General features: G+C 39.6%; 1 protein-coding gene and 1 long non-coding RNA gene across 2 annotated transcripts in view; one reads left to right on the forward strand and one right to left on the reverse strand.

The window, feature by feature from the left end:
• The window catches only part of fbxo28 (F-box protein 28), a 25,019-nt gene extending 11,016 nt beyond the window's left edge, over nucleotides 1-14,003 (reverse strand). The window contains exons 1-3 of the mRNA XM_042502723.1: nucleotides 13,809-14,003; nucleotides 9,915-10,024; nucleotides 467-605 (exon numbers count right to left, since the gene is read on the reverse strand). Coding sequence (XP_042358657.1) covers nucleotides 467-605; nucleotides 9,915-10,024; nucleotides 13,809-13,997 — 438 coding nt within the window. The 5' untranslated portion in view covers nucleotides 13,998-14,003. The remainder of the gene's footprint in view (nucleotides 1-466; nucleotides 606-9,914; nucleotides 10,025-13,808) is intronic.
• A 4,446-nt stretch (nucleotides 14,004-18,449) lies between these two features.
• Nucleotides 18,450-19,709, forward strand: LOC121955049. The gene is made up of 3 exons (XR_006106587.1): nucleotides 18,450-18,555; nucleotides 18,624-18,708; nucleotides 19,330-19,709. It is a non-coding gene; the product is annotated as an uncharacterized LOC121955049 (long non-coding RNA).
• The last annotated feature ends 2,811 nt before the right edge of the window (nucleotides 19,710-22,520 follow it).

The following is a 22,520-nucleotide window of genomic DNA, read 5'->3' on the forward strand; positions in this document are numbered from 1 at the left end:
ACACACACACACACACACACACACACACATATTTTTTATAATATTATATATATATATACATTATAGATATATTTAAAAGGATTTGTGTATTTCCACTGCAGTTACAGCCTCGTTTAATTTAAAAGGCCATCTTTTCAGCAGCGAAACACCACTCTGAGCAGGTTAAGAGAAAAACATGTTGGAAAATGTTCATGGTGAGAGGATATTAACAGAAACATTATTCTTACTATTAAAGAAATGTCAATAAGATTCAGATGGGGACAGAATTATTATTGTCTTGTACGCACAGCATAACTTAAGGTGTTATATGAGTATAACTATGACATCATATCATGGCATACAATAAAACTCAGAAATGTGAGCTTCATGCGGTACTGAAAAGTGGAATTTCAACAAAGCACTTCCACTGGTTTTCTGTACGACTACAGTTGCTGCAGCTTTGTGTTACAGAGGCAGCTGAGCTTACCTTTCCTGGGATGAAGCAGCAGAGGTTGGAGTCGACATATTTCATGAAGGTCATGTTGAGCAGAGACAGGCGTGTCTCTACGGCAGCTAGGATGTCAGCATGACGGGCCAGCGAATGGTTTCTCCTCTCTGACTCTCGCCTGGAGACAAATCATGATAAACACATTGGTGAAGACCTGGTTACCTAGTTTTATTTTTATTTTTTTAAAGATTATTTCTTGGGGGCATTTTCCCTTAGAGAATAGTTAGAGAGAGACAGGAAAGGGGGGACAGAGAGGGGGGAACAACAAGCGCCACAAGCCGAACCTGAACCCGGGCCGTGCAGAAGCCTGAGGTATATGGGGTGCACATTCCACCCATTGAGCTAGAGGTTGCCCCGTTACCTGATTTTAAACTTAAACTTTTATTCAAACTTACGTTTCCCGGTCTTCCAGTCGAGCGGGCATGACACTAGCAGCTTAACTTCAGAGCTCCCCAACCCGGGCAGTAAAACGCCGTTTTTCAGAGGTTTAAACCTACAAAGAGTTATAAGTTTTGGTAAGGCGATGATGATATGAGGAGGGGAAAAAGGAAAACCGCAGTGAATGCGAAAGAACACACCTGTTTAGCTAAAGGAAAGTCCTTGGACAAGACGGGTGATGGCAGCCATATTGTGCAGGAGGAATCAGGACTACAAGAGGCTAATGATATGGCTGACCTGCAAATGATACTCAAGGAGTTGAAAACCGAATCTCAGACGCAAAAGATAGAGTGCAGGTGGTGGAAAAAGCTGTGTTAGAGGTGCTAAAACTACAGAAAACACAAAACCAGGCTCACGGACCACGAGGGGCGATCAAGATGGCAGAACATACGACTCCATGGTATCATGGAAGGAGCTGAGGACAATTTCCCAACAATGGCTGCATTTGTGGAAAGTCTGTTAAGAGAGAAGCTGGAAATTCCTGCTGCCACCGAGCTCAAGATCGAGAGAGCCCACCGGTCCCTGGGACCGAAGCTGCCACCGGAGACCCCACCACGATCTATAGTGATTAAATTTATGAATTTCACGACTAAAGAGGAGGTTTTAAGGTTGCCCTGACAGAAAAAGGGGTTTGTACACCAGAAAAGGAGAGTGATATTAGACCATGACTATGCTCCAGAGGTCCTTTAGGAAGTGTTGGGAATATACAGAAGTGAAAAGAGTCCTGAGGGAGAGAAAACTGCGCTTTCAAACACCGTTCCCGGCCAAACTGAGGGTACTTTACGGTGAGGAGACGTGTGTGTACAACTCTGCAGCGGAAGCCACTAAGGACATGGGGGCTCCCGATGACTGTCTAGAAGCCGCCTAAAAGCTGGTCGGAAAAGATTAAAACTTTGATGTGGCACACACCCCGAACCGCGAAAGAAGGAGAAAAACCTGTAGAAACTTTGCAAATGGGATTTTTAAAGAAGCTGGAGGTTTTTAGAAAAGAGAGTAACACTACTATGCAGACATGCTTGGATTTGCTGTAGGGTAAAACCCTTTTTTTGACTTGTTCATGGAAAATCCCAAGGGGTCAGACACTGTACTGGACTGTGTGATTTATACAGCACGTAACCCTGAGGACTTGACAAGATCACTGCCACCAACAGGTCAATCTGTGGGGCTTAAATGTGCTAATTAATACATGGACCAAAACGGAGCAACAAGGGAGGGCTCTCCAAATCCAAAACGGTGCGAAGATTATCCCTCCGAGCCATCACACCAACACAGCTCCTTTAAGTTCACAAAGTCGACCTCTAAACATGAAGTTCTATGTTTGGATACACGGAACTATTGTTCACTGTTTTGTTCTGTGTACGTTCTTTTCAAGTTCGAGTAGCAATGGGGGAAGTTTATGGTTTAAAATGTCCTCAATGTTCAAGTTGGTATGGAAGAGAGAACAGCACCTGTCAGAGTAGTTACTTATAATGTGAAAGGTGTCCTTAATCCTGTAAAAAGCAGCAAAATTCTACACAAAATGAGAAAAGATGCAGAAGAGGGGTAGCTACACTAATATCTACAAAGGTAGTTTTTGATTGGCTTCCTGGATTTAAAGATAAAGAAGGAGCGTTTTATATGGTCATAGGAAGATTAGAAGGGGTTGAGGTCACCTTGCTAAATGTGTATGCCCTCCCAGGAGCAAAGTGGGCCTTTTACAAGCACATCTTTGATTTAATCATATCCAAAGCACAAGGAATAATTATGTGCTCAACTTAAGGTTGAGCCCAATTTGGGACGTTTCAGGAATCAACCACAACCAAAATAATGCATTAAGCAGTAAAAAGAGAGAGGTATATTAAAGGAAATGGGTATTACATTATTACTTTCTTTCTGCGCCCCACTCATCCTACTCAAGGATTTACTATTTTTTATGAATAACACAGATATTTGTAGAATGGGACGCTGTAAAATTGGTTTGATGGACCTGTCTGACCACGGCCCAGTTTACATGGATTTGGATATTAAAAATAAGACAAACACTTTTTCATGGAGATTGAATTTAACTGTACTTAAAGGTCAAACAAAGTAAGAACTGCAGAGAGAAATACAAACATATTTAAAAGAAAATGACAATGGAGAACTATACTGTGGGATGCGTGTAAGGCAGTGATGCAAGGAAAATTATAGCAAATTTGGCCATCCAAAAGAAACTTAGAAGAGAAAAAATAAGCAAATTAGAATTATATCACAATCTAGAAAAGAAAAATAAAGACCATACTGATTTAGATAGTACCCAAAAAAGAAAGAAAGAACCAAATAAATTAATTACGGTCAGTAGAAATTCAAAAGAAATTGTTATTTTTAAAAAAAGATATTATAAAATTGGCAGTAAATCAACTAAACTCTAAATAAACTAAAACTAAACTAAAGAAGCATCAGACAGAGAGAGTGATCTATAAAATAAGGGACACAACAACTAAACTACTAACTCACAAGTTTTTACAAAATTTCTACAAAACTCTCTTAACCCTCCTGAAATTTCAGAAGAGCAAAACTCAGTGCTATCAGCTAAGGTAACAACTGTGGAGCTTGAGAAGGCACTAAAAAGACTCAAAGCAAATAAATCCCCTGGGTCAGATGGATATACTGCCGAATGGTACAAAACTTTTAAAGACTCACTATTGCCACTACTAGTAAGAACGTCTAACTGGGTGCTTGAAAAAGATGAAACCCCCCCCTTCGTGGTGAGAGGTGGTTATTGCAGTCCTACCAAAGGAAGGTAAAGATAAGCTACTTAACCAGGACTACAAGCTTTTCACTGCTACTCTAGCTAAGGGACTAGAAAACATAACAGAAATAATCAAGTTAGACCTGACAGGTTTTATTAGACAGAGGCAAACCAGGGACAATATCAGACGTACCCTACATGTAATTAATCACATAAAACAGAACAATGTGGAAGCTGTCATATTAGGATTAGATGCTGAAAAAGCATTTGACTCCTAGACTTGTAGATTGATCTTTCTTATATAACGTGCTGTTCAGGTTCAATTTTCATGAAAAATTTGTCGAGACAAATTTTATATAACAAACCAACAGCTAAGATAAGGATTAATGGATCCTTATCAAGTCCTTTTGATCTAGAACGGGGTTGCTGGCAAGGATCTAGAACGGGGTTGCTGGCAAGGATGTCCTATGTCCCCACTCCTATTCACGCTTTTTATATATTTATATTCACGGATGACATTTTAATATACCTTGGGCACCCTAAATCCTCCTTCCCTCATCTAATCACAGCCTTAACTGAGTATGGGTCATTTTCTGGTTACCAACTAAATACTCATAAATCACAAGTCCTGACTTTTAACTACACACCCCGTCAATCAATCAGAGACACCTTTAATATTAAATTGGATTCTGAACTGATGAGATACCTGGGAGTGACTATTCCAAAAATTTTGACAAAACGCCATCAGTGAACTATGTCCCCTTAATATCTAAGATTAAATCAGACGTATCCCGTTGGAATAGTATACCGTTTCTTAGCAAGAGTGTAGGCAATTAAAATTAATGTACTGCCAAGACTTTTATATTTGTATCAAACCATCCCATCTGAAATCCCAAACAAACAATTTCAAGAACTGGACAAAATGACCAAGATTCATTTGGCAGAGAAAAAAATAAAATTTAAGACTCTTCTGATCTAAGGAGAAATAAGGTCTCTCCCTTCCAAATTTTAAAAATGACTACAGAGCAGCACAAATAAAAATCCTGGTCGATATATGCAATCCATCCTACATAGCACAATGGAAAGTGATAGTGTCAGATATCAAGCGATATTCCATTGCAGGCTGTAATAGGTGACAATGCTTTATTAAAACATGTAAGGGAGTCTAATCCATAAAAAAGACATCACTTAAAATTTGGTTTCAGGTGGTGAAGGATCACCAGTCCGAGGAACCTCAACATTTGATGAGATGGACAGGTTATGGACATTTTATGATTTAGATTTTACCCAACAGGACCAACACAAGATTTAAGAAATGGTCTGAGACCGGGCTGGTCAAATACAGTGATATCTATATAGATGGAGTGCTTAGAAATTTTCAGAATTTAAAAGCTCATTATGGCCTATCGAACTTAGACTTCTATAGGTTTTTACAACTTAGACATTATACCAAGAAAACAACAAAAAAGGCAGACTTGGACAAGACAAACTCGGGTATTCTGAAGGTCTTCTTAATGGAATATAAGTCTGATCCAGGCCTCAAGAATATCTGAAAGCTGTATAATGGGCTTAACGAGTTAACTGGAGAGGACACAATTTGGCAAAAAGGAAGGAAATTTCACAATACGTTCAGAAATTTGGGAAAAAATGATTAAACAACAATGGCAAAGTACATCTGCACTGCCTTGGAGAGAATTTGGGTGGAAAAATTTAATAAGATTCTTTAAAACACCTACACAACAGCCCTTCTTAAATAAAAAGATTTCTTGTTGGAAGTCCTGTGGGGAGAGAAAGGCACATCATTGTCATGTGTTCTGACAATGCCCACAGCTTCTGAATTACTGGACTCAAATTAAAAACTTTATGGATAAGGTACTTAAGGTGACTATCCCGTTCAGTTTTGAGACACTGTACATGGGTTTGAGACCAGACACTGTTAAGGGATTTGTAAATAAATATATGTTTAACATTATGTTGATTGCGAGTAAGAAGGCACTTATGACAAAATGGTTGACCAAAGATAAACCTAAGGTCAAGGACTGGATCAACGTTAATCATGATATTTATGTGATGTAGAAACTCACATTTGCTCTAAGACTTGAACAGGATAAGTTTAAAAACTGTTGGGAATCTTGGACTGAACATATATCCTCATTAAGATCGGACTTCACATGATCAAAGAAGATATACTGACATAATTTCTCCTAAGTTCATTTCGAGCTACTCAAGCTTTAACGGTTCATAGTTTAATTGTAATCCTATTTTCTTAAGGAACAGGTGTATATAGCCAGACCTACTTTCAAATTGTTATAGTCAAAGATTTTTTTTCTATAGCTTTTATTTATTTATTTTTTTTAGTTAAAAAAAAAATCCAGTATGCTTTCAGAACCAACAGATCCACAGAGGATGCCATATCTACTGCTTTTCACTCTGTCCAGCTACCAGCTACATCAGGATGCTGTTTGTTGACTTCAGCTCAGCATTCAACACAATTTCACCTATGAAGCTGATTGGAACTGGACTTCAGTACAACACTGCAAGTAGATACTGGATTTCCACATGCACACCCCAGAGAGGTCAAATTGGCAGTCACACCTTTATATCAGTGCTCAACACGGGAGCCCCCCAGAGCTGTGTGCTCAGCCCCCTCCTGTTCACACTGTACAACCACGACTGCAATCCCAGACATCAGACGACACCGCCATCATCAGCCATATTTCAAACAACAATGAGAGTTCATACCAGGAGGAAATCAACAATCTTGCAGAGTGGCGCACAGAGAACAACCTACTGCTCAACATCAGTAAAACCAAGGAGCTGATTGTTGATTTTAGAGAGAAGGACGAAAAGACACACATCCCTGTCTACATCAGTGGAGCTGAGGTGGAGCAGGTGAACAGCTATAGGTTCTTTGGAATTACCATCATTGAGAACCTATCTTGGTCATCACCACCCAGGTTAAAAAAGCACAGAAAAGGCTCTACTTTCTACAGAAACTTAGGAAGGCTAAATTCCAGAGCAAGATCCTGGTTAACTTCTACAGAGGAGCAATAGAAAGCATACTGACTGGAAACATCACAAACTGGCATGATTCGTGCATGGCCTAGGACAGGAAGGCTCTACAGCTGGTGATTAAAACTGTCCAAAACATCACTGGTTCCAAATAACAAAGCATTAGTGACCTTAGTGAAGTGAGGTGTCTGTACAGAGCCCAAAGGCCACTGAAAGACAGCAGCCACCCCAGCCACTGTCTGTTCACCCTGCTGCCATCTGGAAAAAGATACAGTATCCGCTGCCGAACCACCAGACTACAGAGCTGCTTCTTTTCCCAGGCTGTGAGACCCCTCAACTCCTCCTTTGATGCCAAAAAATGTAGTTGGATTTAGGGAAAGATTTTTTTATAAAAGTTCTTCTTAAACTACGATTTAAAAAAAAAGACAAATAAACCTATCTTGTACCTTGAAGTAAGGCTGACTGCAATACTAGCTGAGGCTGCAGTCAATCACAAAAATAAAAATGTAAGATACTAGTGCTTTGGACCTCTTTCAAATATTGAGGCCCTTGTGATGAGCTTTGAAAGACACATTCAAACACAGCTTGTTGAATACATTTGAGGTATAAACTAAGCAGTCGGCAGGTTGTAGTTCTTCACTTCTGTGAAAGAGAAAGAAGAGTTTAGAAAGGAGACTAATATCCTCTCCATGTTCAGTGGACACCAGGCACATTCCAGCAGTGTTTTTCAGTAACCTGTGTCACGTGGGTCCAATCGAACAGATACAGTTTTCAGTATTAATCAGTTTTAATACACTGACGGCACACCAGCTCTTTCTTTACATTCATATCTGTGACCCAAAGCAGTCTTTCAGGCCTCAACTACATTTTAGTTTTACTTTTGCACTGGGCTGTAAGCTCTTACAGTCTGTGGTCTAAGTGCACTGCAGTGTTGTGTAGGGTCACCTGGTGTGTAGCAAGTGTGTGGCCAATAGAGCGAGTGAGAGAAAGAGCTAAATGCAGCAGTGCAGTGTGGGTACAGTTTGGGCCATCTGTCAGTAAATGCTAAAACTCCTCAAGACCCAAGGCAGGCTCCTGTGTCTTGCTTACCATCTGCTGATGAAAGTGAAGACGTTTAGCCCTGAAGTCAGCAAACCTGACCTGACAAGTCTCCCTTAAGGTGACCTGGCTTTTCTCACTGAGTGACAATCTCAGCTGTTTAATATACTACAACTACTACTACTACTACTACTACTACTACTACTGCGACTACTGCGACTACTACTGCTAATACTAATACTAATAATGATAAAAATGACAAGTGATATTTAATGTAGAAATGTCTGGCTGCCGAGTCTCTTCTAAATTGGAGAGACAATCATTGATCTCTGCTTAAAATGAATTCTGCTGTTATTAGTACTGTAACAGTAATTACTGTTATTTAGTGTTATTGTTTTTGGGTTTGATTTTTTATATATGTGAATAGTGTTTTGTATATATTCATATTTATATTTTTAAGTTTACTTTTAACTGTTAGATAGAGAATAGAAAAAAAGTTCTTCTTAATGTCTTTGACCATCATTTTGTGTTTTATTATTTTAAAAAAGGATTGTTTTAATGCCGGTTTTGGAAAACACACACAAAAAAACCAAGGTACAAGGCAGATTTATTTTTTTGAAAAACTGAATTTAAGATTTGTCCTAGATCATGCTCCAGTTTAAGGATGAGTTGAGGAGTCTCACAGCCTTGAGAATGAAGCTGCTCTCCACACATCCAGTGTGGAGAGGAATGAAGCTGTGGACAGACTGCTTTTTACTTCATAGTCAGTACATACAAGATGTAAGCTCAGCGCCAGACTTGTTAAACTGTTATCAGCCTAAGTCTTGAGAAATTCATGCTGGTCAAACATTGAGCCACTTTTGAGATGGATACAAAAATAATCATTTCAATAATATAGAAATGGTAGTAAACAAATTTATATGTAAATCTATATATAATAATTAATATAGAATATATTCTAAAAAATCTTCCACTGCCCCCCCTGCAAAACCATCAATGACTACGAGGGGTCCAGAACTGGACCCACAGCTGAGCAGTTGTTTAAGCACTGGTCAATTGAACTTTCAATGAGTCAACTTATATAAATGTCCACTTGGACCAATCATGATTTCTTTCAGGTAGGCCTTTTTTTAAAATAGCTAAAATATGTTTTGTTATCAGCCCCTGTGGGGTGCGCACCCACCTGTTTCAACAAACTGGGAGTGCGCCGACTACCAGCTACAGTATGTCATACACTGACGATACACAAGTATCTCACACAGCCCCACTTCAAAAATCCAAAACTATTACTTTAAGGCAGTGAAACACCAAGCTGACATCCGAGAACTAGTGGTGTCAGAAGTCTCCTGCTGTCACCCTCACATCACCATGTCTTGGCTGAAAAGGTGAACAGGAACACACCAAACCAACAGGCAACCAGCAGCGCGTACTATGTTCTGCGCCTGCGTGACAGAAGATACCGCTCCTTACCAGCAGTTGGCGACCGTTTCTAATCGTCCTTCAAAACGGGAAACCGGAAGATTGTCTTGATGCTACTTAGCCAGTTAGCATATTAACAACACAACCTAATATTAAAAGAACAGAGCATGCTCACTGTGCACCAATAAACAACAACATAACCCATCAGAAAACATTTCTGTTCAGAGCTCAATGGCAGAAGAAAAGCAATCTTACCTCATATAACAAATTTGTTTCTATCTCATTCTTAACTCTTGCTCACATTTTCAATTCTGTTTTTCTTCTTGTGCACTGAGCTTAACAGCCAATCAAAGGGATTTCATTCATAGACAAGCTCCATGGACACTATCGATTCAACATGCTGAATCAGCAGAAAAAAGCCAACAAGTATCAATGAGCGTCAATTAGGGTCAACGAGGGCCAAAGCTGCAGACACACTGTGATGACGCTGTTGGCCCAATGTGGGCAGGTGGACGGCCATCTGTCAGCTTGACGTGTCACAGCCTTTAGTTTTACAACTTGTTGCAATGGAAGGCAGTGTGATGTTTTTCCCAGCTCCGACTTCCGAGGTAAATGAAATGCAGCATTAGAGGTGTTTTAAATTATTTCTCCTTATAAGATTTGTTTCTATCGGCATATGCCATGGTAAATGCATCCTGAGCACATAACCCAGTTATTTTCAGTTTATTCCCATAAAGTCCTATAAATTCCCAAGGGCAGTTTCCACCTTAAATATTCCCAGAAGTGTGGAATTCTTGCTGTGATACTGACCTGGGCAGCTGGGCTTTGACTTGCCTCTGGCACAGACTGTGGTAACGCTCCACCTTGAGGAAGCCCTGATTCAGGACACGCTGGCAGATCATGTCCATACGCTTACACACCTGGAGAAGACAGACAACAAAGGCAAACAACAGATATTTAAGCAATATCACACTCTAGGTCGTGATGTATATCATCACGCCTGTGACTGAGTCACAGAAGATAATCACAGCCGTGATGATATACAGTACAACATCACGACCTAGAGTGTGATAGTGCTTTTATACAACAGTTCTACAAGTGTCTTTTATTAGTTAACAGTAATGAGCGACAAGAGATTATGATTTGTTTGTGTGTGTGTGTGTGTGTGTGTGTGTGTGTGTGTGTGTGTCTGTGTCTGTGTCTGTGTGTGTGTGTGTATGTCTCTCAGGATGCGGTTAGTGTCAGACAAGGGTGTCCCTGTCTCACTGAAAATCCATGTAACATCTGTGATAGCTTTGTTACTCCCAGTGAATGGTGGTTTACCAAAACCCGTCTGTCAAAGCTGCCCCCCTCCTGGGCTGCAGGTTGAGGGCTTTTGCATCAGGCAGGATTTTGCTCGGGTATTTTTTAAGCGACGATGCATGTCTGGTGGGATTTCCTTGCTCTTCAACACTGAAACACGAACTACGGTAACGTTAGATAACTACTGACTGTTAGTGTGAGCCTAATTAACAGATTTTGAAAAGCTGTGAAGCGAAGTGATACATGCAGAATTAAAAGTTAACAGTCCCAGTGATGTTGTACTGTATATCAGCACTCATGGAATGCCTCTTGAACAATCTAATTGCTTGGTCGGAACTATCTGTTGTACAATCTCTTTTATCAGTATTTACATATAGACCAAACAAAGACACATCTGCTTCCAGCAGCAGAGCTGCTGTAGCTGCTGGAGTTAAGTCGGTTGCCTTCATAGAGTTCCTCCCCAGTCATTTGTATAGAGGACAGTACCTCTAGTCTGTAGTACCATAATTTTTACAGATGACAGCTTGGCATTTATTATTACTCTTGAGAGATTGCTGTTATAACAAAGCTTTCTGTGCTCTTGAGGACATGTTCTTCCTATCCGTTTCTAGCCTCCCACAGCTAGCTGTCTACAGTTACAGACTACACCAGCTTTACCCCAATTGACAAGGTACATGTATATTACCTAATAAATCCATTTAAGAAGTTTAACTGGACCAAATATCAGTATTAGCTTAAAATGTAATTCAATGTATACCAGAAGAAACATTTTCTGTTGTTAGATTAAATTCAGTTTTTAATTTAATTCAAAACATTATTAAGGACTCATCTTAAAAAGAGGTCCATGGGAGGAAACACACTGAGGATGATGCACATTGTCCTATTATTACTGTGACTCAAGAATCAGTGAAACAGTCTCTTAAGCAAAGCTACACATGTCCAGACATAGGGCCCCCCTGAGCAAGAGTCTTGTCTACATTGAAACTGCAAATTTAATCATGTTTTTTTTGTGTGTTGTTTTCAGAAAATAGACAACATCACAGGTTTCCTCTAGTATTTTATATCATATGCTATAGAATTGTTTTTGTAATACAGTCATGTGAAAAAATTAGGACACCCTATGAAAGAATGTGTGTTTTTTTAACAAACTTGGACATATGGATATTTAATATTGATTTTAACAATACTGAGAGATTCAAGTAATATAACTAAACAATTAAAACTGAAGAAAAAACATTTTAAAACATTCTGTAAAATGTAATATTATAAAAATGTAATTTCTGGTGAGGAATAAATTAGGACATCCCCACATTTATTCCCACTTCAAATGGCTAATATCACACACAGGAGTGTCAAATCAGGTGCACATGATGAGAACATCGTTACTCAGCATTGTGAAGGAGGCTTGCCCTATTTAAACCTCAGACATTTAGTTTGGTGTGCTCCTGACTGTTGAAGTGAGAGTGAACACCATGGTGAGATCAAAAGAGCTTTCAGAAGCCTTCAGAAAGAAGATTGTAGCAGCTTATGAGTCTGGTAAGGGATTTAAAAAGATCTCAAAATAAGATAAAATCAGCCAATCCACGTCCAGAAAATAGTCTACAAGTGGAGGACATTCAAAACAAGTGCCAACATGCCCAGGTCTGGCTGTCCATGCAAGTTCACCCCGAGAGCAGACCGCAAAATGCTAAAAGAAGTCTCCAAAAACCCTAAAATGTCATCACGGGACTTACAACAGGCTCTTGCTACTGTTAATGTGAAAGTGCATACAACAATCAGAAAGAGACTACACAAGTTAAACATTCATGGGAGGTGTGCAAGGAGGAAACCTTTGCTCTCTAAGAAAAACACAAAGGCCAGACTGAAGTTTGCCAGAGAGAACGTATACAAAGACCGGGACTTCTGGAATAGTGTTCTTTGGACAGATGAGTCTAAAATTGAATCATTTGGACACCAGAACAGAGGACATGTTTGGCGTAAACCAAATACAGCATTCCAGGAAAGGAACCTCATACCAACTGTGAAGCATGGTGGTGGAAGTGTCATGGTTTGGGGATGCTTTGCTGCAGCAGTCCCTGGCCAGCTCACCATCACAGAATCCACCATGAATTCTACTGTGTATCAGAGGGTGCTTGAGGAACATGTGAGACTATCTGTAAAAAACTTAAAGCTGTTACACTTAAACCTGTACCATGACAATGACCCAAAACATACCAGAAAATCCACCAAGGACTGGCTGAAAACTAAGAAATGGAGAGTCCTGGAATGGCCAAGTCAAAGCCCAGATCTTAATCTCATTGAGATGCTTTCCTCAGACCGATGTCAGAGACTGGTAGATGGATACAAGAAGCGTCTCACTGAAGTTATTTCAGCCAAAGGGGGTAACACTAGCTATTAGGTGGTAGGGTGTCCTAACTTTTTCCTCAGTCAGAATACGCATTTTTGTTGATATCTTTTTTTTAATGAGTAAAACCAGGTTAATTTTTGTTTTTTACCTGCAATAAATCACTTTATTTTCCAGAGATAAATCAAAACAAAATTAGACATCAATGTGAACATTTCTTAACAAAGAACTGAATATTTAATTTTAATATTTTTATTTTTTTCACATGACTGTATATGTAAAGAGGAGCATCAGTGTGGATCTACTGTGGCTGCAGAGGATTAAGACAGATGGCATATCTTCATGTCCAGCAGGCACAAAACCCAACACAATTTGAGTTTTTATGTAGCCTGCTGAGGATGGGGCTCAACTACCTGACTATGTCCAGGGGCCCATTTGCTTTTAATCTACCCTTGCCACACAAGGATTACATGGGTGGCACAGACTGGGGCTCAACAATTTGCATAGGTGAAAAATGTCATAAGGAACACAACTGTAGCAAGAAAGCCCAGGAGAGCTCATTATAACAGCCTTGCGAAAGGCTCTTGAGTGTGCACGTAAGGTTAAGAGGCTGGAGTGAAGAGACTGCTGGGAGCTGTAGTGAAAGGTACAGCCAGGCTGCAAACTGACTTCAAGCTAATCTCAGAAAAGTAAAGGGAGCAGATAACGTCCAAACTGTTCCTATGAAAAAGCCAAACATATCCAGAGTCTAACACTTCGGTTTCGTCTCCACATTCAGGTTTCGGAGTTTTTGCGGAGGAACGTTCCTCCACAATGTGCTCAGCTCTGTTTGGCTCGGCTCGGCTGTCCTGCTAATGAGCTAACAGCAGAGAGAGCACGGCCGGCCGTGGCTGGAGTTGACGGGAGACTGCTGCACCGACATTTCACACGGCCATCGAACACTAGCCACAGTTCTTTCTAACAAGATTTTAGCCCACTTAACTAGTGTCCAAAGAGAAGAAGCGCATGTGTCTAGCATTAGCTTTGTCCACATTCTAGCTGGCTTGTTTTGTTCTTACCGAGCGCAGCAGGCTGATTTCATCGTAAGACAGAAAATTGAGAATTGTCTCAATGGCCACAATGGGCAGTCCCAACAGCGGGTTGTTCTGGTGCGGCTGGTCCGGTGGAGGGCTGGACTGCCTCGGTGACACCGTATCTGAGTCCAACGACCCAACACATCCATCTACTCTTTCTACGACGGCCGCCATCTTGCTTTGCTCGGGAGGACACGGAAGTGACGTTACAAAGGGAAGCAAGTGTGCACGAATCGGCCCGATTTCACTATAATACATCCATGGCCCGAATCCGAATCGCGACTCCCGACCAGTCTTAATTTACATACTTTATCTTTGTCTCAGTAATAAAGTTAAAGAGGTTTCCTTTAAAATATTGCATCAATTATCAAGCAGAAAATATATTGGAGAGTTTTAGACCAGACATTGAGTACTTTTGCATTTTCTGTGAACCAACAATTTAATTGAAGACATTTTCATATGTTTCTAAACTCACGTGGTGGAGAAACACTTTTTTTTTTATACATTTGCTTTTACTTTTGGGAAAATTCCAAATCCACAAGAGGAGCTAGGCGGACTTCAGACTATACTTCAAACCTTTCTTACAAGAACTTCATTATGGCACCACAATATCACAACATAAAAATAAAGAAATAGAAAGGACAAACAATGTGTTTGAAATAAATTTAACATAAATTGAAGAGGTAGCCTAATATTTTGATTTTATACTACTTTTTCATTTTTTGTCATTTTCTTTTCTTTAATTTCTTTTTTGTTTCAATACCCGTGTTCAGTTTGAGTATATAATGTCATTGCATGTATGTATGTTTGTTAATGAAGAATTTAAAAATTAAAAAATAGACTTTTCATCAGTATGCATATAACCATGTTTATTTTTTGGTTTTTGTTTTTGTTTGTTGTTTACTTTTTTGTCATTCATACATACCAGTCAGTCAGATTTGTTGTTTACCTGTGTCGTTATGATTCACATTATGTTTGGTAAATGCTCATTTTTGTCAATTAAAACAACATAAAAATGTTGACAGAATTAAAAAGGGTAAACTAGGCACAGTTTGGGCACAAAAGTTGTGTTGGAGGAGAAGCTATTAAATGCTGATAAGATCAGTGGAAAACAAAAGGAAATTATTGGGGGCAAAAAAACAGATCTCTGCAGAAAATCTTGACTGCAATTTATTTTTGAATTTGAGATTCTAAGGTACTTCAAGTGAAGTACAAAAGCTATCTGACTGGGTCTCTGTGGACAGAATGCTATCAGTTGCTGATACAATGCATTTTATTTTGAAACGTTTACAGGATGGGGTTGTCAACTGTGGAAGAGCTTGTATAACTTCATAAATGAGTGGAATATGTGCTTGTTTTGTTGGACTGCTAGATTTGAGGTTTGTTACTGCAACAAAGAGTAACTGTTTTGTTACTCCTCCTAAAAGTGACTTGTACTTTACATTGTTTCATCTATTTTGCTGTTGGATTGCTAAATGTAGATTGCACAACATTCCTTTTACTTGAATGGAACATGAGTTTACACTAATTTTTATTTTGGAGAGACTTTATATCAGATGGTAAAACACAGATTACCATTTAAGACTGGGCTATTTTTTGTTGGAGAATAATGTCCTGTAGTGTACGACAAGTTTTAAAATGTTATTTTTGGTAAATTCTGTGTTATATTAATCAAGTAAAAAAAAAAATAGATCAATAAAAAAAAGAATCGATAGATTAATCGATAACATGGTTTGATCCGTGGGCAGGGGCCCTTCTGTGTGGTGTTTGCATGTTCGCCCTGTGTCTGCGTGGGTTCTCTCCGGGGTCTCCGGCTTCCTCCCATATTCCAAAGACATGCAGGTCAGGTTGATTGGTGATTCTAAATTGCACTTAGGTGTGACACTGTGTGTTTGAAAGGTTGTCTGTCTTTGTCTGTCTATATGTGTCGGCCCTGCGATAGTTTGGCAACCTGTCCAGGGTGTACCCCGCCTTCCGCCCGATGACAGCTGGGATTGAATTGAATGAATGAATGAATGAATGATATATATATATATATATATATATATATATATATATATATATATATATATATATATATATATATATATATATATATATATCAGTGGTGTAGTGGTTCCTTGCAGAAGTTGGTATATTCTGGCATTTTGGCCATCATGTCTTTTTTTTTTTTTTTAAATTTTATTTACACATACGTCAATCTGCAACTGCTTCATAAATTAGATTATATACCTGTCTCCATGGCAATGGAATATCAAACATCTCCTCCCAGTACAATTGAAATTTGTCTGGCTTGTCATTTTATTTCTCCATGCCAAAGGCACTGCAGCTATCAATTGAAAATATTCAAATTGTGAACAGAGCGCTCCATATATTTCACAAAATAATTAATTCATTCATAATTCATAATTCCATCATGTCTTTTTTGTCACATCCAGAAGGGGATAAAATCTCCTGTGTTATAAACTGTTTTTGCACATTTAGTACGTCTTAAAATAAGACTTTTTTTATTTACTCATTGATTTGACTTCAGGTAGGAAGGTTTATAATGAAATTATGACAGAAGCTAACTAATAGAAAGTAGTAGCAGTCAGTAAGGCAGGTCTTACCTCACCACCCTAGGAAAAAACCACCTCCTCAGCTACTTGTGGTACATTTTGTTACTAAATGAGGACTCTGTTTAATATAAACTGCACTGAGACTTAACCCCAATTTGCTCCCACTGCTGCATTGGTGGTGTGTAAATGTGTGTATGAATGTATTAGATAACACTAATAGACTTTAACATAGCGTCATCAGCCATCCATCAGTATGTGAATGTAGTATGAATGAGTAGGTTTGACACATAGTGTAAAAAACTCTTTGAGTAGTCAGACGACTAGAAAAGCGCTATACAAGCTTGAGTCCATTTACCATTCGCATACCCTGCCTACGTCTGTCACTGTCTTATTGCCTCTGTGACACTGCCGCAATGTCCATTACAGTCTCTTGAAAAGCTCCTGCCTCTCTGTTGACTACACAGTCATACAAATGATTCAAGTCTGGATGATGTGTGCCAAACAGCCTTTCAGCATTTTGTTGCTCTTCCAGAGTTGAATGGACTTGTGCCAAATTTCAACTCTCTCGTAAGATTTGACCCCAGCTCTTGTTGGTACAGGTCTGCAGCTTCTGTTGGCTCTGGCAAAAATCCCACAGGCATCTTCACCTGACAGCCATCCTCAGCTAGGGCATTTGGAATCCCTCTCCCTGAAGCAAGATAAGGAGAATGTTGATTTGCATCAAATACTATTTTTGTTTTAAAGGTTATTCTCATCGTAGCTTTTTAGGAAATACCCAAATGTACATATAAAAACAAATATTGTGCAAAAATTAACAAAATAGAAGGTATTTGAAAATGTTCTAATTTAAGTGTTTTTATATAAAGTGATGAGTTATTTTCTTTTAATGTTGAGTTCTTTTTTTAACAATGGTGTTCTGTGTTCTGAAAAAAAGTTCTGTTTGATTAAACTATGAAAATTCCTGTGTAAATGCATTGGGTTGTATTCAATTATGAGTTAAATCAGTTATAGAAACGGGTGGTAAAATAGACCTTGGAGTAGCCTACTGGGTATCAGATGTCAGTGCAGTGTGTGAAATCCTTGAGAGAATAGTTATTCTCTTCTCATCATTCTTTGGGCAAGCTTGAAGTCTGTGAAAAACCTAGAGAGATTTAAACGGCCCATATTTCAGGATACCACATAGCTGTCTTTGATTGCATGGCTCTGGGAGCTCTGAAGTGGAGTGTCCAACCTCCTGACCCCTCCAGCAATTCATGTGTTAAAATGTCACATTTTAGAGCTTTCCCACATGTTACCTGTTTGAGTATATGGTTAGTTTTAACTTAAGATTACCAGCTCTTCTACTGGCCACACCATGAGTGTTTCGACCACATACTGACTATATACCCTGTCATTTCTGTGAGTAGTAAGATATTGATAGTCAGAGCGTAACTGCTTTCTATTTAGACATTCAGATGAACATTATTTTTCAGGTCATCAGAACACAAACTCACCAAACCCATTTTCATTGTTATTGTTGTTTTTTTTTTGAGTAAAAAAAAATTAGTGCAGCCACAATAAGGTTTAGTTTTTGTTTTTTTTTTTTAAAAAAGTTGGTACACACTGTTACCTAAAAAAATTCCCAAACACATAATTGTCTCATAAATAGAATTTCACTGGGCGAGAAATTAGATTTTCAGTTTAATTACAGTATTTACCAAGACTTTGTTCTTTGGAAAACTTGGTCTTATTTATCTTCACAGTAAAACAAGTTGCTGAATAACATTGGTTAAATGGGCCACAGCAACAGAAGACTGTGTCATAGAGTAACATTTTCTTTCCTTCACCTGACAGCAGCATATGAATCAGATGAAGAGGACCCTGTCCAACATGCACGGCAAATGGGATGGGCACAGTAAATGTTAAAGTCTGTTTTCAGTGTTTTGTTTTGAATATGTAGCAGCATAGAGATGTTTATCCGCTGTCATTTGCCGCTGCTGGTAATGAGCGCTGCTGGTGGCCGTGATGAGGTGGGCTGGTATAAAAGCGGCATCCTCCCACCAGTTCTTCCTTTTGCGCCTCCCTCCGTCATCACCGGCGCGTCACTTTCGTGCCGGAGGTCGCTTGGCCGACAGGGCGAGTGCCTGTGCCCCGCTCCGTGCCCCGTGTAGGTGCTGCTGCATTTGTTGGCCGTAGTAAGTGTCCCCTCTCTCTCTACGGTATGGTTGATGCTATTAATTGGCTAATGCTAGTGTGGTCACAGGTAAACGCTGGTCGCTGCCCGGAGTCCTCTCTCTCCCTCCCTCCTCTCGTGTGTGTCTGTGTGTGTGCCGGCTGTGACCGAAAAGGTATGTGTATCTCGTAGCGCGCACCGCATCATGTTCAGCCATGCTAATAGTATTTTTCTTGGTTAGGTGTTAATGTAACCAGCTGATTGGGGCTTCTGCTTTGCCCTGCTGCTGCTTGGCTTCCACGGCACGGCGTGAAGGCTTAATTGCTTGTTCAAACGTCCTGTGCGTGACGGCTGCTCGGCCGCACGCCACGGGCCGAAGCACAATTTTAAATATTGTAGGCATGAGTGTGTGAGTGTGTAAACGTGTGGGTTACGTTCTGTTACTTTTGGATTATTTGTATGGGTTAATTTGTATTTTTTTTTTTTTTTTTTTTTGGATTAACCCTGATTTTGGCTACTTATGCAATTAATTTCTAAATTAGGTTAAAGTGAAAGATTTTCTATATGTAATTCGGTCATTGTTGGGTTTGGGTTTTGTTTTCTTTTCTTCAGCCTTCCTTTATGATTGGTTACATTTATGTTCTGCTTGGGCAGTTATTGATTATATTTTGTTAAATTTAAGCTTGCGACCTGCCCATTAATTATATTTTTTGTTAGATTAGGTTCTGATTTATTTTTTTGTTTTGTATTGTTCTGTTGCAACCCCACTAATTTGTTTAATTTGCCTTGCTTTCAGTTGCTGAAGGCCGGTGGTGGCGGTGGTCTCCCCTGTCTGCTGTGTCCCTGGGAGTGGGTTTCTTCACTGAGTGTGTCTGTCACGTGTTTATTATTTTTTTTGGTGGATCCCTCCCCCTGCACTAGCGCTCGTTCATCCACTAGGCCTCAGCCCCGAATAAGTTTTTTTCCCTCTCCCCTTACTGTGTGAATGGTTGACCAGTGCTTTTAACAATAATTATTTAATAAAATGTGTTTTAATTTTTGGAACCACGTCTCCTGTCTTTTGAGTTAACGAACCTGTGTGCCTTAAGTTGTAAAATTAATTCTCTGGGTGAAATTCCAAGGGTGGCGTTGTCGAGCCCCCTTTTTCTGGTAACAATATTATATTCACTCACCCCCTTATTAGGCTGTCCAAGTGACAACCTAATAATATTAATCATGATAATTTTATAATAATAATAATAATAATAAATTATTATCATTATGCTGGGATTTGCACCAAACTCCCAGCGAGTCTCCCCACTGTTAAGCGCGAGCTAACCTGAAAAGATCAGCTGTTCGGGTGCTTCACAGCCCAAGATGCGCTTATTTCGTGGTCAGAAAATTGTAATACTTCATTAAATCATAATGCCACAATGGATCTCAGCCAACATGCATGATGATAGATATTCATATAAGGAATGCACACACAAAAATTCAGAGCTGCACGACTTTCCTGTGCAGAGATTTGCAAGAGACACGTCATACTGTACATAGTACTGTAAGTTAGGCACAAACGCACCGGCGTCAAGCTGTCAGTGTGTGTTCCTCTCCTTTACACGCGTTCACAATAAATATATACAGAAGAGTTATGATTCTAATGACGTGGCATGGCGTATGACGTATCTGATCTATACAAAACCTGCAGCAAGACTTCTCACTGACAAGTTTGAGTTACAGCCCGAGTTACCACGTATTACATGGTTATAAAAATTAAAAAATAATTAATTCATAACAGCGTATCTATCTACTTTAGTTCTCTGGGCTTTTATTTTGACATCGTTACTTTTACTTTCGCGTCATGTGACCGTCCTTTTAATTTTTAACACTCTTTTCCATTAAATCACAAAAAGGAAGTGAACATAAACAAAATTCGACCATTATTTTGAAGTTCGATTTCTCGATTGTTCAATCCCGTCTGACAATGAATTATACTTTCATACGCGGACCTTCTTCGAACAAGTACTTTTTTCCCACTACGTTCGACAGCAGTATGTAGGATGGATTTATGGATTTCAGTATAATACATCCATGGAATGTTTGTTCGATCCGTTCCGCAGTATGCTGAGCCGGGCATGGCTGGTTTCCGGTTTAGTGAAGGCGGAAGCAAACAAACCGCTACCGTGTAGCATCCATTTACGGTTTGAAATAGAGTAAACAAGTGACGATGGACGATAGTGCTGAAGGCGTACCTGTGAGATGAATAACGCCTTTGTAACAACTGGAAGTGACTCGATGTACCGCCGTTACCTTCGCATTACTGCCAAATTCTACTAAAACTAAACTTTCTGACTTTCTATGTGCTGTTCATGTGAAAGCCCGAGCTGGTTTGCCGGTGACGACTCCTTTTCTTGAAGAGGGCTTTAGCTTAGTGAATAGAGCACACAGTTTCATTGAGGTTAGATATTTTAACAGCGGCCAGGGTTCGATTCCGACTTGCGGTCATTTGTTGTGCGTCATTCCCGTTTTTGCGCCCCCTTTTCTGACCTTCTCTAACTGCACTATACTAAAGGCATGACAAGTCAAAGAAATAATATTTAGAAAATAAAGAATAAATTCGCTCATGTGTCCCGTATAATTGTACTCCTATTAGCATATATTGGTATGTGGTTTACCTTGTCATGTTAATGACCTTAAAAGATAAAAAAAAATGTTTTGGACAAGGCCTAATTAATAAAGTGTAACACTAGGGCAAGCCAAGGACACCATCTGGTGCGTTAGGTGTGGCCAGCCGTGTGATAGCTGAGCAACTTGTGACACATGCATCAATAGTTGTGCTGTCTGAGCAATGCACTGTGGGAAACAGTAGGCGAGGCAGACTGGTCCAATGCACACTGAGGATTTTTTCCGAATCAGTATAACATCCGGGTATTTCTGGCAAACTGTGTATTTTGCTTTTGTTGGCATAATGCATACTGCATTTTGACCAAATCGGTACATACTGCAAGTGTAGCAGGCGGTTTCGAACACAGCTGTTTCGTTTTCATTGGTGGGTGGTGCTTCAACGCCCTCTTGATCTGATTAGCTCATGTTTGCGCCGTACTCTTCAAAATAAAGGTCTACCTCAACAAAATATGGCCCAGCGGTTAAAGGTGAGGATCCTGGAGGTGATCGAAACATACTCCTACTGCCAACGGTGTGGAACAGAGTAAAGAAGACTTCGCTGGGTCTGGAGTAAATATCTGTTCAATATCCAACTTTTGAATTCATCTCAGCTGTCAGTATTCACACCCATTTCATAATGGAAATGCATTTTCTAGTTCGTTTAATCATTTACACGTGTTGTTGTCAATGTAAAAATGTTCTCTGAGAAAAATGCTAATCTAGAATGTCCCCAGCATGCTCAGTGTATGCAGGCCATTCAAGAACTTGTTTCAGCTTTCAGGACTTGTGTCCATTGTAACCCCACTGCCACTGTGGGGCACTCTGTTCACAACATTGGCACCTGATGTTTTGGCACTAACAAATGGCTTGCTCACACAATGCCATTTACACTGTTTGCCATCTGCCCAGTCAATGTAAATTCTCTTTGTGTGTGAAGAGAACACTTCTCCAAAGTGCCAGATAGATGATGTTTTGTGCAGAAATTCTTCAGTTGTGCAAACAACTGTTTGCATCAGCAGGTGCAGGTGAAAACAGTGGATGTGGGGTACCTGGTCTGGTGTGGTTACAAGTGGTATGTGGTTGTGAGGCCAGTCGGATGTACTGCCCAATGCAGCAACAAGGAACATTGGAGAGGACTTATGGTGATGAAATGAACATTTAGTTTACGGGCAATAGATCTGGTGGATATTCCTGTAGTCAGCAAGGATACACCTGTGTAGTAATGATGCCACAAGTGTCACGCGGATTGACTCTCTTGGAAAAAGAGGAGTGCTCACAAATTTTAACAAATTTTTGACCAGAGAGAAATAAGTCTTTTGTGTGCATGAAAGTCTCAAATTTTTAACG

This window comes from Plectropomus leopardus, chromosome 15 (assembly GCF_008729295.1).
Source record: "Plectropomus leopardus isolate mb chromosome 15, YSFRI_Pleo_2.0, whole genome shotgun sequence".
Classification (NCBI taxonomy): domain Eukaryota; kingdom Metazoa; phylum Chordata; class Actinopteri; order Perciformes; family Serranidae; genus Plectropomus; species Plectropomus leopardus.